The sequence below is a fragment of the Sorex araneus genome, chromosome X (assembly GCF_027595985.1).
Source record: "Sorex araneus isolate mSorAra2 chromosome X, mSorAra2.pri, whole genome shotgun sequence".
NCBI classification, from domain to species: Eukaryota; Metazoa; Chordata; class Mammalia; order Eulipotyphla; family Soricidae; genus Sorex; species Sorex araneus.
Window position 1 is genome coordinate 277,939,444 of NC_073313.1, and position 19,189 is coordinate 277,958,632.

At 40.3% G+C, this 19,189-nt stretch overlaps 1 protein-coding gene across 1 annotated transcript in view; it reads right to left on the minus strand.

Annotated features, from left to right (window-relative positions):
- The window catches only part of LOC129399890 (disks large 1 tumor suppressor protein-like), a 601,778-nt gene that overhangs the window by 565,063 nt on the left and 17,526 nt on the right, over positions 1-19,189 (minus strand). The window contains exon 2 of the mRNA XM_055121296.1: positions 987-1,118. Coding sequence (XP_054977271.1) covers positions 987-1,118 — 132 coding nt within the window. The remainder of the gene's footprint in view (positions 1-986; positions 1,119-19,189) is intronic.

Here is a 19,189-nt window from a genome sequence, read left to right on the forward strand (position 1 = left end):
AGCAAAAAAAATGAGTGTTTTAATTTTGTTTTAAGAATAAACATAGGGGCTGGAGCGATAGCACAGTGGGTAGGGCGTTTGCCTTGCACGCGGCCAACCCAGGTTCGATTCCCAGCATCCCATATGGTCCCCTGAGCACCGCCAGGAGTAATTCCTGAGTGCAGAGCCAGCAGTAACCTCTGTGCATAGCGAGGTGTGACCCAAAAAGAAAAAAAAAATAAACATAAAAATATTATCTGAGAAAAATGGTAACTACCATTTCTCAAGTTAGGTAGTTCCTATACTACAGGAATCACCCAAAATATGGCATATTTGAGTTCATTTTTTGCAGCAAAATAGTCAGAATTTTTCCATGAAAATTACTCTTCTGATATAAATCATTCTTTTAATATTTTTAAATTTAATCGCTGTATTACTGTCATCCCATTGCTCATCAATTTGCTTGAGCGGGCACCACTAACATCTCCATTGTGAGACTTGTGTTACTGTTTTTGGCATATCAAATACGCCACAGGTAGCTTGCCAGGCTCTGCCATGGAGGTGGGACACTCTCTGTAGCTTGCTGGTCTCTCCGAGAATTATGAAGGAATCAAACCCAGGTCAGCCAGGTCGGCGTGCAAGGCAAATGCCCTACCCACTGTGCTGTTACTCCAGCCCCTCCCCTGTAACCCTCCCCTTTACCTTCCCCCATAACCCTCCCCTGTAACTTTCCCCCCGCAACTTTCCCCCTAAGCCCTTCCCCACAAACCTATCCCTATAATTCCCCCAGAACCCTCCCCTGTAATCTTCCCCTTTTAATTTTTTAAATTTAATAATCTACATTAAATAGCTCTATATAAATTAATCTTTAAAAAAGAAACAAAACTAAACCATTTTTAAAGGAAAAATGTTAGTTTTTAATTTGATTGACATCAGCTTCTTTGAACACATTTCTCAAACAATTAGCCCAGTTCTGATCAAGAAAACAAATAATTATTAATACATACCTAACAAAGCTTGAAATAAGCTGCTCCTAAATATCCCCATCACCTTCTTAAGAGCATTTTTCAACTTCTGCTCCTCTGGTGTCCTTAGTTTTTTGCAATACTCTTCCAGTAATGATAAGGCTCGATCAGTATCTGAAAAATATGATTGGAAAATTCTATCTATGGAGCCAGAGAGATATTACACAAGGTAAGGCACTTGTCCTGCACAGAATGACCCAAGTTCAATTCCCAGAACACCATGTGGTCCCTTAATCCTGACAGCAGTGATTTCTGAGTGCAGAGCCAGAAGTTACCTCTGAGGTACACCAGTTCAGGCCCCAAAACAAAAACAAAAACAAAATATCTATGGTCCTAGTAAAACAAGTATGCTAACATTAAACTATTTCATAATTGTAGTCCCAATTACTCAACACAAAATAACTTATAAATTCCATTAAATATTATATGAAATTGATAATTATACCCAATTTCTAATTTTAAGTTCCACTTTCGTGCTTTAGTCCTGCTTCAAAAAGAATCTTTAACTATTAAGAAAAATAAAAGGTCCTGAAAGAAATGCTGATCAAATACTGCCGGAGGCCAGCTCCGGAATGAAGACCACCGACTCAGAGATGATGTGTTGACCAGCAGCTATCGAGGCTGAAGGCCCCGTTTATTCTCAAGCAAGCAGTTTTATATTATTTGCATACCTTGGCCCAGGCACGTAGCCAAGTCCAAAGATGTTCTCATGGGTCAGACATATTTTGTGTTTGTCTCAAGATGTTCTCATTAAAAATACCAAGTCAAATTATTCCCAAGGTTACTTAGAGCACGAGGAGTATGTACGTGCAGGATGTGCCCTGCTTATCTTGCTGGTAGGTTTTACCTTCAAGGCCCCTCTTTCAAGAGGCCCTCTGCACAGGACTCTCCCAAGCCCCCAGTGCAGGTCATACAAAGTTCATTGTCCCACGCTGGTCTCTAGTCTCTAGTCTATGTGCTCCAAGCAATCCCACTACAAAATACCATTCATATTCGGGCTGGAGAGACAGCACAGCGGGTAGGGTGTTTGCCATGCACATAGCTGACCCGGGTTCTATTCCCAGCATCCCATATGGTCCCCTGAGCACCACTGGGAGTAATTCCTGAGTGCATGAGCCAGGAGTAATCCCTATACATCGCCAGGTGTGACCGAAAAAGCAAAATAAAAACACAAATAACATTCACATCATTGATATGATTCTGCCTTATCTGAAAGAAAAATTATTAAATTCATTATATTCTGAAAAATACTTTTCAGTCCTTAATATAAATTTTGAGGTCTCCCTCCCATGACTTTTATCTACTATACCTGCAAAGAGCCCAAGTTACATTACTTTCTTCCACCACTTCCCTACTCCCTAGCTGTGTGTGACCTTAACCAAATTAACCTCAAGGTTGAAGAGAGGGGTTAAGGCACAGGTTTTGCATGTGACTGACCTCAGGTCTACTCTGGCACTACATGGCCCTTGAGCATTTCCTAGTGCAGCCTTAGAGGCTGCAAGCACCACTGAATGGGATCCTGCTGGCTCTTGAGCTTTTCGAGGGTGACCTAAATAATCCCCAGGAGGAAGGGTTTGAACAGCACTGCATCCTTAAGCTGTCACACTAAACCCCACTTCAGTTTGGTTGAGAAACACTGGGGAAGCCCCTTAGACCTCCTGAGTAGCATTATGAGGGGCTTTTGAGTCTCCTGAGCACTGCTTAAGAGCCCCCACAAAAAATAATTTGTAACTGGGGCCATAGGAGATATTATAGCAGGTAAGACTTGCACACAGGTTGGGTAACCAACATCCCAGGATCCCATGTGATCTCCCAAGCACTGCCAGGAGAGATTTCCTGAGTGTAGAGTCTGAATAAACCCTGAGCAACACCGGGTGTGGCAAAAAAAAAAAAATTTTGACCTTCTTGAAGGAGCATTGGGAAACTTGAGGGAGTGAGGTGGGTACACTAATGATGGGTGTGGTATTGGAATTACATATAAGGGAAACCCTCTTTAACAATATTGTGAATCAGGCCTGAGTGACAGTACAGTAGGTAGGACACTTTCCTTGCATGCTGCTGACTCAAGTTCTATCCCAAGTACCACATATGATCCCTTAGGAACAGGCAGAAGTGATCACTGAACACAGAAACAGGAGAACCACTGTGTGTGGCCCAAAAATGTTTTAAAAAATCACCAATATTGTAAACCACAGTATTTCAATCAATATTTTTTAAAGTTAAAAAACGTATCTTTAAATGGAAAAGTAAAAATATTTTAACTTTCCTGAGCTTAAATTCCCTCACGGGTATAGTACATGTTACACACTATGTAATACAATGTCTAAGAACACCGAAGTCAGACCAAAAATTCAAATCTTGAATTCAAACCTGAAAATCTTGCTCATCCCACTCTCTTTCGCTGCCAGGCTCCAGAGGACAGCCTCCTGCTTGGAACTCTGGGGTCCTCATACACCCACCATCACCACCTCTTATCCCTTATTCCAGAACTGCACCACCTACTATTAAATCTAATCCTCAAAACCAGGTGTGTGCTTCGGGAAATTGGTTCTTCATTTGCCTCACCTTCTTATGCTGATTAGGCTCCAGATATACAGCCTCATGTCCAGACCCTGAAACCTACCTACGTACCACCCTTAGACCAAGTAGTTTTGTTTCCTATCATCAATTCTAATCCTCAAGACCCAAAATCTAATTATAATCATCAAAAATACTATTCTAATACTAAAAACACAAAAGCCCTGCCCCCTAAGAACCCCAGCAGCAATCATCTTCTAGAACCCAATAAGAAGTGCAGGTATGCGGGTTCAGTGACGGCAAACTCCAGGCCTCCAGGGATAAGGGATGAACCAGTCCCTCTCATGCCCCAATCCCTATGGGACCCTGGAGGTCATGCCTACAAACTGCCTCTGGCTGCTACTTGAGCTTCTTGGCAACCATGATCCAGAGACACACAAAAGAATCTCTGAATTGAACAGTTCACTGCAGAGATTTCTCCAGACTCTATCTGGAATTTTGGAGTTCCAGGAGCACACGGCTGCAAGAGCAGCTGCACAACATCCTATGCTATTCATAACAAGCAATACAAAAGAGAGTATGGGGGAGATTGTCTGGATAGTGGCCAGGGGAGGGGTGGGATGGGGGGATACTGGGGTTCTTGGTGGTGGAAGATGTACACTGATGGACGGTTGGGTTATCGATCATTGTATGACAGAAACCCAAACAGGAAAGCTTTGCAACTACCTCACGGTGATTAAAAATAAATCAATAAAAAATTAAATTAAATTAACATTCTGAATTTATAAAAAGTAATGTGGCATTCAGGCCCAATTCAATCAGCTGTATTCAGTCATTGAGCTGAATAAATAGTAGTATTCCTACATTAAAAATAATAAAATAAAATAAAATAAAAATCTCAAAGTATTACTTTATATACCTCTCATATTGGGGCAGGTGAGATACAATGGTCCTAATTCATAGACAGTATCCATTCATAAATCACAGTTAATTAAACAGAGTAACTAGATGAAGATCCCTTTGTCATACTCAAATAGTACTACATGATAAAAAAAAATCTGAACAACAGAGGATAATAAATGGCCCTCTGTTACAACCAATGAACAGATCAGTTCTTAAGTAACAGGGAATCTAAAGCTCCACCATTAGCATCCATAAAACTTCAATAAAATGGGTAAAGGGAGGAACTCAGCTGCTCTGGTAGTTAGGTATAAAGCGTCAGGTGAGTCTTCAAGTTCATCAAAATTCTCAAGCCTGGTTGATGAGGACCTCAAATCAATACTCGCTGCATTAGCAGTAGAATTTAAGCAAGCACTGGCAAGTGATATTAAGCAATCACTGCACAAGAAAGTCAACCAATTCAAAGAACTGATTCAGAAGATGACAGATTCCATATAAACTGAATTTACAGCACTAAAGAACAAGCTATTATAGAGGATTGCACATATGGAAAACAATATAGATTAACTTGAAGATAAAATACACGCCAGAATTGATAAGAAAGTGAGGGGGAAGCAAAAGAATGGAAGAGAATGGAAGGTACTTAATGGATAACAGAAAAAAAGAATTTAAAAAAGAGGAATAGGGATCGGGACCCCGCCTACCAACCCACAGGACACTCTACAAATGGCTCCCGGGCAGCGGGGGCTCCCCTGGAATCCCCCAAGCCCCTGCGCTGCATGGACACGCCTCTCTGCTCCTCTGTAATGCCCAAACTGTCCATCAGGTAATTATGCAGATCGGGACCCTGCCTGCCGACCCTCGGGACACTCTCCCAACAGCTCCTGAGCAGCAGGGGCTCCCCTGGAACCCCCCCCCCAACCCCCTGCGCTGTGTGGATATTCCTCTTCGCTCCTCTGTAATGCCCGAACTGTCCATCACGTACTCATGCGGAGTACCCCACCCCGTGCCCCAAGAGATTACAGGGGGCATGGCCTGTATTTCAGGAGGCGTGGCCTCAAAAGGAGCATGGCTACTTGCCGACCACAGTTGTAATTTTTCTTACATTACATTATACTCACTATAACCTATGTCTTCGAAAATCACCCTGGCCATCTCAATCATTCTTTGCCAAATAGTCCTTTAGCTGACTTGAACTTCACAAAAGCTGAGTGTGAACAATAAAATCTGCACAAACTCCTCATAAAGACAGCATAGCCTTAAGTCATAATGAGAGGCCCCACATAAACCAAGAGGAGCACCTAAGAGTAAGGAAGTATTCTAGAATTGGAGCAAGGCTACCATCATCAACTTAGCACAAACAGAATCCCCCTGCAGAAAGAGGGAATAGGGATAGACAAGTAGAAGGCTCCAGCTCTAGACTTCCATAACAATATGAAGAAACAGTGAAAAGCCCCTCCGCAGAGAGAAGATGAAGAAAAGATTCCAGAAATCTCCACAGGGTCTAGCCACATACAGGACCACTCAGAAAAAGAATTCATAGAGGAAATCTTGAAGAGGGTCGATAAACTCAAAGCAACCATGGAACAGACATCCAATAAACTAAGGGAGGATATGAATGATGCTTTGGAACGGTCAACCAAGAAAATGAAGGAAGAAATGAGATCAGAAACTTAAAAGCTACGAACAGATGTCACAAAGCTACAAACAGAAATCACACAAATAAAGGATTCGGTAGATGAATAAAAAATCTCAGTAGGTGCCTTAAACAGTAGAATGACTACAGCTGAAGACAGAATCAGTAAGCTTGAAGATGAGCTGCAGAAAGCTTACAGACAAGAACAAATAATGGCAAAAGACCTCAAAATGGCTATAGAGTGAGTGAATCAGAGTCCTTGGGGATGACTTCAAGAGGAACAACATAAGAATCATTGGAATACCAGAAGCACAGGGAAGCAATCCCAGTGAAAAGAAACCACAGTGAAAGACATCATGCTAAGAAATTCCCAGAGCTGGATAAGGCAGCTATCCAGATCCAAGGAGTCCAAAGAGTACCAGCCAAAAGAGACCCGAATAAAAAGACTCCAAGACATATCATAGTCAGAATGATGTATGCTATGCATAGAGACACAATTCTTTTTTTTATTTTATACTTTATTTATTTTTAATTAGTGAGTCAGCGTGAGGGTACAGTTACAGATTTATACATTTTTGTGCTCATGTTTCCCCCATACAGATTTCGAGAGCCCATCCCTTCACCAGTGCCCATTCTCTACCACCAGTAAACCCAGCATCCCTCCCACGCTCCCCAGTCCCGTCTCCCCCCATCCCACACTGCCACTATGGCAGGGTATTCCCTTTTGTTCTCTCTCTCTGATTAGGTGTTGTGGTTTGCAATAAAGGTGTTGAGTGGCCATTGTGTTCATTCTCTAGCCTACATTCGGCACGCATCACCCTTCCCCCGCATGACCTCCGATCACATTTTACTTGGTGTTCCATTTAGAAACACAATTCTGCAAGCGGCAAGGTCAAGGAAGAAATCATATACAAAGGAGCACCCCTCAGATTTACAGCAGACCTATCAGAGGAAACCTTCCGAGCCCAAAGACAATGGTGGGACATAGCAAATAAACTCAATGAAATGAACACCTCACCAAGAATACCTTCCCCAGCTAAACTCTCACTCAAACTCGAAGGAACCATACACTATTTCTGGGAAAAACATAAGCTCAGAAACTTCATAGACTCAAAACCAAACTTAAAAGAAGGACTAAAGGGGCTATTGTAAGTCAAGGAAGAACCCCACAAGACCAACCAACACCACAGAAAGATGACACAAAACCCATGACAACAATCTCTCTCAATGTCAATGGCCTAAGTGCACCAATTAAAAGACACAGAGTGGCAAAATAGATTCAGAAACTAAACCCAACATTCTGCTGCCTTCAAGAAACACACCTGAACAATCAGAGAAAACACAGACTCAAAGTCAAAGGGTGGAAAACAATCCTGCAAGCAAACAACTCCCTCAAAAAAAGCTGGGGTGACAATACTAGTATCCGACAACATAGATTTCAGGTTGAAAAAAGATTAGGAGGGACAGCGAAGGTCACTTCCTATTTGTCAAGGGATATGTGCAACAGAAAGAAATCACACTCTTAAACAGATACACAACCAATGAGAGACTGGCTAAATACTTAAAACAACTCCTAACTGACTTTAAGGAGGGCATCGCTAACAGCACAATAGTAGTCGGAGACTTCAACACTGCCCGATCACCTCTGAATAGATCAACAAGAACAAAACTCAGCAAGGAAACACGCACTCTGAAGGAAGAAATAGAAGAGAGAGGCCTAATAGACCTATACAAGCTTTTCAACCCCAAAAAGAAAGAATACACATTCTTTCCCAGTGCACACGGAACATTTTCCAAAATAGATCATGCGCTGGACCACAAAACATACCTCAATAAAATCAGAAAGATAGAAATTATATCAACTATCTTCTCAGACCACGATGCGCTGAAGATAGAAGCTAATCACAAAAAGACACAAAGAATCCAAACAAACATCTAGAAATTAAACAGCTCAGTGCTGAACAATGAGTGGGTCAGGAAGGAAATCAAGGAAGAAATCAAGAAATATCTCGAAACAAATGAGAATGAAGACACGAGCTACCAATACATATGGTACACAGCTAACGCTGTGTTAAGGGGAAAATTTATAGCTCTGCAAGCATTCCTTAGGAAGGAAGAAAGGGCCTACATAGATAGTTTAACTTCACAGCTCAAGGCCTTAGAAAAGGACCAGAAAAAGGAACCCAAACCAGACCAAAGTAAAGAAATAATAAAAATTAGAGCAGAAATTAATGACATGGAAACCCAGAAAACAATCCAAAAGGCCAATGAAACCAAGAGCTGGTTCTTTGAGAAAATAAACAATTTGAAAAACCTCTAGCAAGACTCACAAAGAAAGAGAGAGAGAGATCCCTAATAAACCGAATAAAAAATGAAAAGGGGGACATCACAACAGAAACCAACAAAATTCAAAAAATCAAAAAGATCATCAGAGACTACTTCGAAAGTCTGTATGCCACGAAACAAGAGAACCTAAAGGAAATGGATGAATTCCATGATTCCTATAATCTCCCAAGACTGAACCAAGAAGACTTGGAATACCTGAATAGACCCATTAATATTAAGGAAATTGAAACTGTAATTAAAAAAATCTCCCCAGAAACAAAAGCCCAGGTCCAGATGGATTCACTGGAAAATTCTTTCAAACATTAAAAGAAGACCTGTTGCCAGTTCTCCTCAATCTTTTCCAGGAAATTGAAAAACCAAGAACTCTTCCAAACAGTTTCTATGAAGCACAGTTCTCCATAACACCAAAAGCAAACAAAGATACCACTATAAAAAAAAATATATATATATATAAACCAATATCCCTAATGAACACCGATGTGAAAATCCTCAAAAAAATATTGGCAAATAGGATCCAACAACTCATCAAAAAGATCATACACCGTGACCAAGTGTGATTCATCCCAGGGATGCAAGGATGGTTTAACATTCAGAAATCAATCAACATAATCCATCATATCAACAAAAGTAAATATTAAAAACCATATGATCATACCAATAGATGCAGAGAAAGCATTTGACAAGATCCAACATCCGTTCATGATGAAAACCCTCACCAAAATGGGTTTTGGAGGAACTTTCCTCGAGATAGTCAAAGCCATCTACCACAAGCCTACGGCAAGCATTATTCTCAATGGGGAAAAACTAAGGGCCTTTCCTCTAAGATCAGAGACCAGACAACAATACCCACTCTCACCACTTCTGTTCAATATAGAACTGGAAGTACTTGCGATAGCTATTAGACAAGAAAAAGAGATTAAGGGAATCCAGATAGGAAGGGAAGAAATCAAACTCTCACTATTTGCAGACGATATGATCCTATATCTAGAGAAGCCTAAAGCCTCTGCCAAGAAACTCTTAGAAACAATAGGCTTATACAGTAACGTTGCAGGCTACAAAATCAATACCCAAAAATCCATGGCCTTCCTATATGCAAACAATGAGGCAGAGGAAAGGGACAAGAAAAAAGCAATCCCATTCACAATACTGCCCCAGAAAATCAAGTACCTTGGAATCAGCTTAACCAAGGAAGTAAGAGACCTCTACAAAGAAAACTATAAAACGCTACTCCGTGAAATAAAAGAGGATGTGAGAAAATAGAAACATATACCCTGCTCATGGATAGGAACAATCAATATTGTCAAAATGGCAATACTCCCCAAAGCATTATACAGATTGAACTCGATCCCTATGAGGATACCCACGACATTCTTCAAAGAAATGGCTCAAGCAATCCTAAAATTCATGTGGAACAATAAACACACACGATTGCTAAAACAATTCTTGGGAAAAAGACAATGGGAGGCATCACCAAACCCAACCTCAAACTTTATTACAATGCAGTAACAAAACAGCATGGTACTGGAACAAAGGCAGAGCTGCAGACCAATGGAACAGGGTGGAATATCCCTACACACAACCCCAAATGTATGAACATCTAATTTTTGATAAGGGAGCAAGAGATGTGAAGTGGAGCAAGGAAAGCCTCTTTAACAAATGGTGCTGGCACAACTGGACAACCACATGCAAAAGAATGGGCTTAGACCTCGACCTGACACCATGCACAAAAGTCAGATCAAAATGGATTAAAGACCTCAACATCAGACCACAAACCATAAGGTACATTGAAGACAAGGTCTGCAAAACCCTCCACAATATTGAAGGTAAAGGTATCTTCAAAGATAACATGCACTGGCCAACCAAGTGGAAACAGAGATCAACAAATGGGACTACATTAAACTAAAAATCTTCTGCACCACAAAAGATACAGTGACCATAATACAAAGACTATCTACAGAATGGGAAAGGATATTTACACAATACCCATCAGATAAGGGGTTGATATCAAGGGTATATAAGGCACTGGTTGAACTCTACAAGAAGAAAACATCCAACCCCATCAGAAAATGGGGCAAAAAAATGAACAGAAACTTTCCCAAGGAAAAGATAGCAATGGCCAAAAGGCACATGAAAAAGTGCTCTACATCACTAATCATCAGGGAGATGCAGATCAAAACAACAATGAGATACCACCTCACACCACAGAGACTAGCACACATCCAAAAGCATAAAAGCAACCGCTGTTGGAGAGGATGTGAGGAGAAAGGGACCCTTCTACACTGCTGGTGGGAATGCCGACTGGTTCAGCCCTTTTGGAAAACAATATGGATGATTCTCAAAAAATTAGAAATTGAGCTCCCATTTGACCCAGCAATACCACTGCTGGGAATATATCCCAGAGAAGCAAAAAAGTATAGGCGAAATGACATCTGCACCTATATGTTCATCGTAGCACTGTTTACAATAGCCAGAATCTGGAAAGAACCCGAGTCGCTAAAACAGATGAGTGGTTGAAGAAACTTTGGTACATCTATACAATGGAATACTATGCAGCTGTTAGAAAGAAATGAAGTCATGAACTTTGCATATGAGTGGATCGACATGGAAAGTATTATGCTAAGTGAAATGAGTCAGAAAGAGAGAGACAGACATAGAAAGATTGCACTCATCTGTGGAATATAAAATAACAGACTAGAAGGAGACTAACACCCAGGAAAAGTAGAAATAAGTACCAGGAGGTTGACTCTATGGCTTGGAAGCTGGCCTCACATTCTGGGGAAAAGGCAGTCAGATAGAGAAGGGAACACCAAGTAAAATGTGGTTGGAGGCCACGCGGGGGAAGCGTGATGCATGATGAAAGTAGACTAGAGACTGAACACAATGGTCACTCAACACCCCTATTGCAAACCACAACACCCAATTGGAGAGAGAGAACAAAATGGAATACCCTGCCACAGAGGCAGGGTGGGTGGGTGGCGATAGGGTTTGGAGGTGGGAGGGATGCTGTGTTTATTGGTGGTGAATGGGCACTGGTGAAGGGATGGGTTCTTGAACATTTCCTTGTGTCCTCTTTTATTTTGTGAAGCAGTGTTTTGTAGTTTTCTTTGTGTAGGTCCTTTACCTCCTTAGTTAAGCTGATTCCAAGGTGCTTGATTTTCTGAGGCATGATGGTGAACAAGATTGCTTTTTTCATGTCACTATCTTCTCTCTCATTATTTGCGTATAGGAAAGCCATGGACTTTTGGATATTGATTTTACAGCCCGCAACTTTACTATACAAGTCTATTATTTCTAGGAGTTTCTTGGTAGAGGCTTTAGGGGTCTCTAAATATAGTATCATATCATCTGCGAATAGTGAGAGCTTAATTTCTTCCTTTCCTACCTGAATGCCCTTAATATCTTTTTCTTTGCCTATTCGCTATTGCAAATAATTTCAGTACTATGTTGAACAGAAGTGGTAAGAGTGGGCATCCTTGTCTCATCCTGACCTTAGAGGGAAGGTTCTTAGTTTTTCCCCATTGAGATTGACATTTGCCATAGGCTTTTGGCAGATGGTTTTGACTATATTGAGGAAAGTTCCTCCAAAACCCATTTTGGCAAGAGTTTTCATCATAAACAGGTGCTGGATCTTATGTCAAACGCTTTCTTTGCATCTATTGACATGATTATATGGTTTTTTCTTTTGTTGATATGGTGGAATATGTTGATTGATTTCTGAATGTTAAACCATCCAACCATCCTTGCATCCCTGAGATGAATCCCACTTGGTCGAGGTGTATCATCTTTTTGATGAGTTGTTGAATTCTATTTGCTAATATTTTGTTGAGTATCTTCACAACCGTGTTCATCAGAGATATATGCCTGTAGTTTTCTTTTTTTGTGGTTGTCCTTGTTTGCTTTTGGTAGTAGGGAGATAGGAGCCTCATAGAAACTGTTTAGGAGAGTTTCTTTCTCTTCAATTTCCTGGAAAACCTTGAGAAGAATTGGCAATAGGTCCTCTTTAAATGTTTGAAAAAAATCGCTAGTGAATCCATCTGGACCTGGGCTTTTATTTTTGGCAAGACTTTTGATTACAGTTTCAATTTTCTTGATATTAGTGGATCTAATCAGGTATTCCTGATCTTCTTGATTCAGCCTTGGGAGATTATAGGAATCCAGGATTTTATACATTTCTTTTAGGTTCTCTTGTTTCATGGCATACAGACTTTCAAAGTAGTCTCTGATACTGTTTTGAATTTCTTTGGTTTCTATTGTGATATTCCCCTTTTCATTTCTGATTCAGTTTATTGGGGTTTTCTCTCTTTCTTTCTGAGTCTTGCTAGTGTTTTTATCAATCTTGTTTATTTTATCAAAGAACCAGCTCTTCGTTTCATTGATCTTTCGGATTTTACTTTTTTTTGGTTTCCATGTTGTTAATTTCAGCTCTAAGTTTTGTTATTTCTTTCCTTCTGCCTGGTTTGGGCTCCTTTTATTGGTCTTTTTCTAAGGTCTTGAGCTGTGAAGTAAAGTTATCTATGTAGGCCCTTTCTTCCTTCCTGAGGAATGCTTGCAGAGCTATAACTTTTGCCCTTAACACAGCTTTAGTGGCATCCCATAGATTCTGGTAACTCATGTCTTCATTCTCATTTATTTCCAGGTAACTTTTGATTTCTTCTTTGATTTCCTTCCTAACCCACTCATTGTTCAACATTAAGCTGTTTAATTTCCAGGTGTTTGATTTGGTTTTCCATATCTGTGGTTGATTAACATTTATCTTCAGTGCATTGTGTCTGAAAAGATTGTTGATACCATTTCTATCTTCCTGATTCTATTGAGGTCTTTTTTGTGACCCAGCACATGGTCTATTTTGGAAAATGGTCCATGTGCACTGGGGGGAAAAATGTGTGTTCTTTCTTTTTGGGATGCAAAGCCCTGTATAGATCTATTAGTCCTCTCCCTTCTATCTCTTTCTTCAAAGCCAGTGTTTCTTTGCTGAGTTTTAATCTTGTTGATCTATCTAGAGGTGATAGGGCAGTGTTGAAGTCTCCAACTACTATTGTGTTGCTAGCAATGTCCTTGTTAAGATCTGTTAGCAGTTGTTGTAAGTATTTAGCTGGTCCCTCATTAGATGCATATACATTAAGGACTGCGATTTCTTCCTGCTGAATATATCCCTTGATTAGTAAAAACTGACCTTCTCTATCCCTTCTAATCTTTTTCAACCTGAAATCTATGTTGTCAGATGCGTGTATAGACACTCCGACTTTTTTGAGGGAGTTGTTTGGTTGCAAGATTGTTTTCCATCCTTTGAGTCTTGTTTGCTCTGACTATTCAGATGTGTTTCTTGTAGGCAGCAAAATGTTGTTTTTAGTTTCTGAATCCATTTTGCCACTCTGTATCTCTTAGACCATTTAGACCATTGACATTGAGAGAGATTGTCATGGGGTTCTGTGCCATCTTTCTCTAGGGGGTTGTTGTGCTTGTAGGCTGTTTTCTTATCTCACAGTAGCCCCTTTAGTCCTTCTTTTAAGTTTGTCTTTAGTCTACGAAGTTCCTGAGATGTTGTTTACCCATGAAATAGTGTATAGTTCCTTTGAGTTTGAGTGAGAGTTTAGCCGGATAAAGTATTTTTGGTGAAGCGTTCATTTCATTGTTTTTTCACAATATCCCACCATTCTTTTGGGGCTTGGAGGGTTTCCTCTAATAGATCTGCTGTAAATCTAAGGGGTGCTCCTTTGTATGTGATTTCCTTCTTTGACCTTGCTGCTTGCAGTATTGTGTGTCTATCCATGGCATCTGTCATCTGATTTAGGAAGCCAGATGGAGGAAGCCAGATATAGGAAGCCAGATGTAAGGAGCCATTTTACAGAGCCTGGCTTCTTTCAAACAGAGGCCTACTTAAACTTCCTGCCATTGCTGACCTTGCTGACCTTACTGCCCTGCCATTGTTTATCTATGATTGACCACTACCCGTACGGGGGTCCAGGCACGTATACCATACCACTGCCTCCCAGCAGGCAGGTATAAATGTTGTAGCTGCCAGTGAATAAACTCTCGCTCTCTCTCTTTCCTCCTCCTTTTGTCTCTACGTCTGTTCATCCGGCTGCGTCCCCTTCTCAGTCCCACAAAGGGTCCTACCTGCTAGACAGGGCAGGGCCCTCACAATCTGACTATGATATGTCTTGGAGTCTTTTTATTAGGGTCTCTTTCAGCTGGCACCCTTCAGGCTCCTTGGATCTCTGGGAACTTCTCAATGATGATATCTTTAACTGTGACTTTTTCATTGCCTACCTGTCCTTCTGGTACTCCAGTGATTCTTATTTTGTTCCTCTTGAGTTCATCCCCTAGGACTCTGATTCACCCTACAGCTATTTTGAGGTCTTTTACCAGTATTTGTTGTTGCCTGTAAGCTTTCTGCAGCTCATCTTCAAGCTCGCTGATTCTATCTTTGGCTGTAGCCATTCTACTGTTGAGGGCAACTACTGAGTGTTTTATTTCATCTACTGATTCCTTTATTTGTGTCACTTCTGTTTGTGACTTTGAAATTTCTGCTCTCATTTTCCTGTATTTTCTTGGTGAACCGTTTCATTGTTTCTTTCATATCCTCCATTAATTTATTGGAAGTCTATTTCATGGTTATCTTGAGTTCGTTGAACATCTTCAACATTTCCTCTCTGAATTCTTTATCTGAGAGATCGTATTTGTGGGTAACCCCTGTTGGGGCTTCTGGAATCTTTTCTTCATCCTCTCCATGGTGGGGATTTTCGCCGTTTCTTCATATTGTTAGGGAACTATAGAGGTGGAACCTTCCAGTTTTCTATCCCTATTCCCTCTTGCTGCAAGAGTGGATTCTGGATGAGCTAAGTCAATAATGGTAGCCTTTTTCCCCTTCTAGAATACTTTCTCACTCTCAGGCACTCCTCCTGGTTTATGTGAGGCCTCTGTTCGGGGAATCAATGGAGCTAGGATGGCACGCAGGGAGTCCTGGGACCAGAAACCAGAGTCCTGAGGGGGTGGCATGGCAGTTCCATCGGGTCAGGCGGGGCTGGGAGGGTCCCACATACCTGTTCGGGAAAGCCTGCCATTGACCCTTAAGCTTTTTCAAAATATTAAAGAGAAATCTTTCTTAAAACCTTCTACAAAGTTAACATTACACTGATAACCAACAGAGAGACTTTTCAGACCAATAACCAGCATGAAAAAACATCAATGAAAAAATACTCAACAAAATCTTAGCAAACCAAATCCAACAGCACATCAAAAGAATCATACACCTGGGGCTGGAGCAATAGCACAGCAGGTAGGATATTTGGCTTGCATTCAGCCCACCCAGGTTCAAATCCCAGCATCCCGTATGGTCCCTCGAACACCACCAGCAGTAATTTCTGAGTGCATGAGCCAGGAGTAACCCCTGTGCATCGCCAGGTGTGACCCAAAAAATAAACAAAAAAAATCATACACCACATTCAAGTGGAACTCACCTTAAGGATACATGGAAGTTTAATATGTGCAAATTAATTAGCATAGCACACCACATCAGTAAAATGAAAGAAAAAACCACATCCTAATGTCCAATGATGCAGAAAAAGATCTTGATGAGATCCAACATCCATTCACATTAAAAAACCAAAAAATCCTCAACAAAAAAATTGAGGTGGAAAGAACCTTCCTCAAGGTAACACTATCTATAAAAATCCCACTGTAGCACTGTATCACTGTCATCCCACTGTTCATCGATTTGCTTGAGCAGGCACAAGTAATGTCTCCATTATGAAACTTGTTATTGTTTTTGACAAATCGAATACACCACGGGTAGCTTGTCAGGCTCTGCCATGTAGGCGGGATACTCTTGGTAGCTTGCCAGGCTCTCTGAGAGGGACAGAGGAATCGAACTCGGGTCGGCCGCGTGCAAGGCAAATGCTCTACACACTGTGCCATCACTCTAGCCCCACACCAATATTATTCTTAGTGATGAAAAATGGAAAGCATTCCCACTGAGATCAGGTTCAAGGAAAAGATGCCCACTGTCCCCACTTTTATTCAACACTATTAAAAGTTGTAGCAACAACAATAAGGAATGAAAAAAAAAGCCAAATGGATCCAAATTGAGAAAGAAAAAATTCTTGAGGCTGTTCTCTGGATCCAGGCTAGAGAGAGAATATGTGGTGGGCAAGGTATATATATATATACCTTGTATATATATTACATACATATATACATTATATGTATATAATAATAATAATTAGAATAATAAGAAAGAAAGGAAAAAACAACAACAAATTGGACTACATTAAATTAAAGAGTGCATCCATAGAAGAAGAAACATGGGCTAAAACTAAAAGACAGCTAACTTCATGCAAGAAAATATTTGTATTCAACACATCAGATAACGGGTTAATATCCAGGATATATAAGGTACAAAGATCAGCAATAAAGACCCGAAATCCCCATAAAAATAGGGAACTGAAAAAGCCAATAGACAGATTAAAAATGCTCATCATCACTTATAATTATGAAAATTTAAATCATAACATTGAGATATGTCATACCAAGGAAAACGGCACATATCAAAAACTCTGAAAACAGCCACTGTCAACAAGACTGAGGTGAAAAAGGAACTATTGTTGGTGGGAAGGTCATCTTCTATGGAACTTCATCCTCTATCTTCCATAGAGGCTCATCCTCTATGGAAAGTAATATGGAGATCTTTACAAAATTTAGGAATAAAATTCCCATATGACCCAGCAATATCATCTCTTGGTACTCCCAAGTACAAAAACATTAACTTAAAAGCATGTGCACATATATGTTCATTGTAGCACTTAGTACAATAGCTAAGATAACCCAAATGCCCATCTACAGATGAATGGATCAAGAAATAAAGCACTATGCAGCTCTAAAAAACCAAAACCATGCAATCTGTTATAACACGGATGGAACGAGATGATTTCATGCTGAATAAAATCAGTCAGAAGGAGAAAGTCACATGTCCTTCTCTCCTGGAAGGGAGCATAACGCAACACACGCCATAAACATGCCACAGAATCCCGAACCCGGGTGTTTCATTCGGAATGCCCCAGAGGGTGTGGGTGAGACCCCTCCCCGTCCCAAGGGACCCAGCCCCAGCAGCCAAAAATACCCAGAACTCAACCACTGCCATGCTCATGGCTGATCTTCACACGCTCAGGTAGAGTGAACTTATTCCTGGGCAATGCGACAACTCATACCTCACACCACCCATACTCCAAGAGTACTGCACCATATTTGATGAGGTTTAAAGTAGGAGGCAACCAATCTTAGAAGGAAATTTTGTTTTACATATATATGTGTGTGTGTGTGTGTGTGTGTGTGTGTGTGTGTGTGTGTGTGTGTGTGTGTGTGTATATATATATATATATATATATATATGCACTCAACCTTTAACAACTTGTTAGTGATCTCTTATAGAAAGGCTTAATGGTCCCTGGGTGAAATACAATAATCTTCACAATCTTTCCTCTAAGGAAACTTTTTTGGAGCATTTTCAGAGGTTTTTCATAACAATACAAAATAAATTATTTTGGTTCTACTTTGGGGCAGGGGTTGGGTTTCAGGATGGAAACATCTGAAATATGGTGGTGGGAAAGTGTAATGGTGGTGGGATCAGTGTTCAAATATTAAATGCAATCAAATATTGTGAACTACTTTATAAAATAAAAAAGAATTTAAAAAGCAGTCAGAAGGAAAGGGACAGTCACAGAATTATCTCTCTCGTATGTGGGACTTAAAGATCTAGAGAACAGTAATAACAAAGATCCAAAGACAACACAATGGGAGAACAATGCACATAACCAAGTAGCAGAGTTGTATAGGGTGAAAAGGATGGACGCTGGAATCCTTGCATAAGGAAAATGGGTACACTGATGATCAGTGTGGTGTTGAAATTTTGAATGCGGGAAATCATCATTAGCAGTACTCTACACCACAGAACCTTAATCAATTTTTTAAAATTTTTTAAAAATCCCTTTCTCTCTTCCAGTCTACTAATTTCACAGACTAAATACCAAATTTAGTAACAATAGTTCATGTTTGTTGAGCACTTTATTTCATATTCATTTCTCCTAATCATTCAACTCTTCCCCCACTGCCATTCTCTGCTAATGATCTTGTTCCTATTTCACTGAAAATTAGGAGATCTTCCGAATGTTTCTAACAAAATTATCTTCCTAATTTTGTATAACTGCACCCTATTATCTGCCTTCCCTTTTGTTATGGACAAAATAGCAGTGCTTTCTAAGACCAACTCTTGTATTTGACTAGCTGAATCTATTTCTCTTGCTTACCTAAGAACTTTGCTTCATCATGAATTTCTTCTCCAATCATTCCAATAAGCATAAAAACAAATGAACATTAATGATTTCTTAAAACTTTGCTTTACATTTCAATTAAGTCTAAACAATTATTGTGCCCATTTCTCTGTTCCACTCTGCAGCAAAACTCCTTTAAATACCTCCACTGCCTTTCCTTTTACTTTTTGGAAAAAAAAGACACTTAAGAGACACTTAAGAGTCTAGAGTCTAAAATCCACCCTCCATGATAGTCTCCAAGCAATCCAGACAGGACCATTCAGTGCTCAGCTTCAGTGCTGGCCACTTGCATCCCTCTCCGTGGTCGTTGGGCTGGGGGATCAGTATATAGGATTAAACTCAGGGTCTCATACATGTTAGACACATTCTCTATCAGAAAAGCTACCTCTCTAGCCCCTTCCATTCACTCTATTTTAGTTTGGACCACACTTAAGAATCACTACTGTGCAGGGGTATTGCTC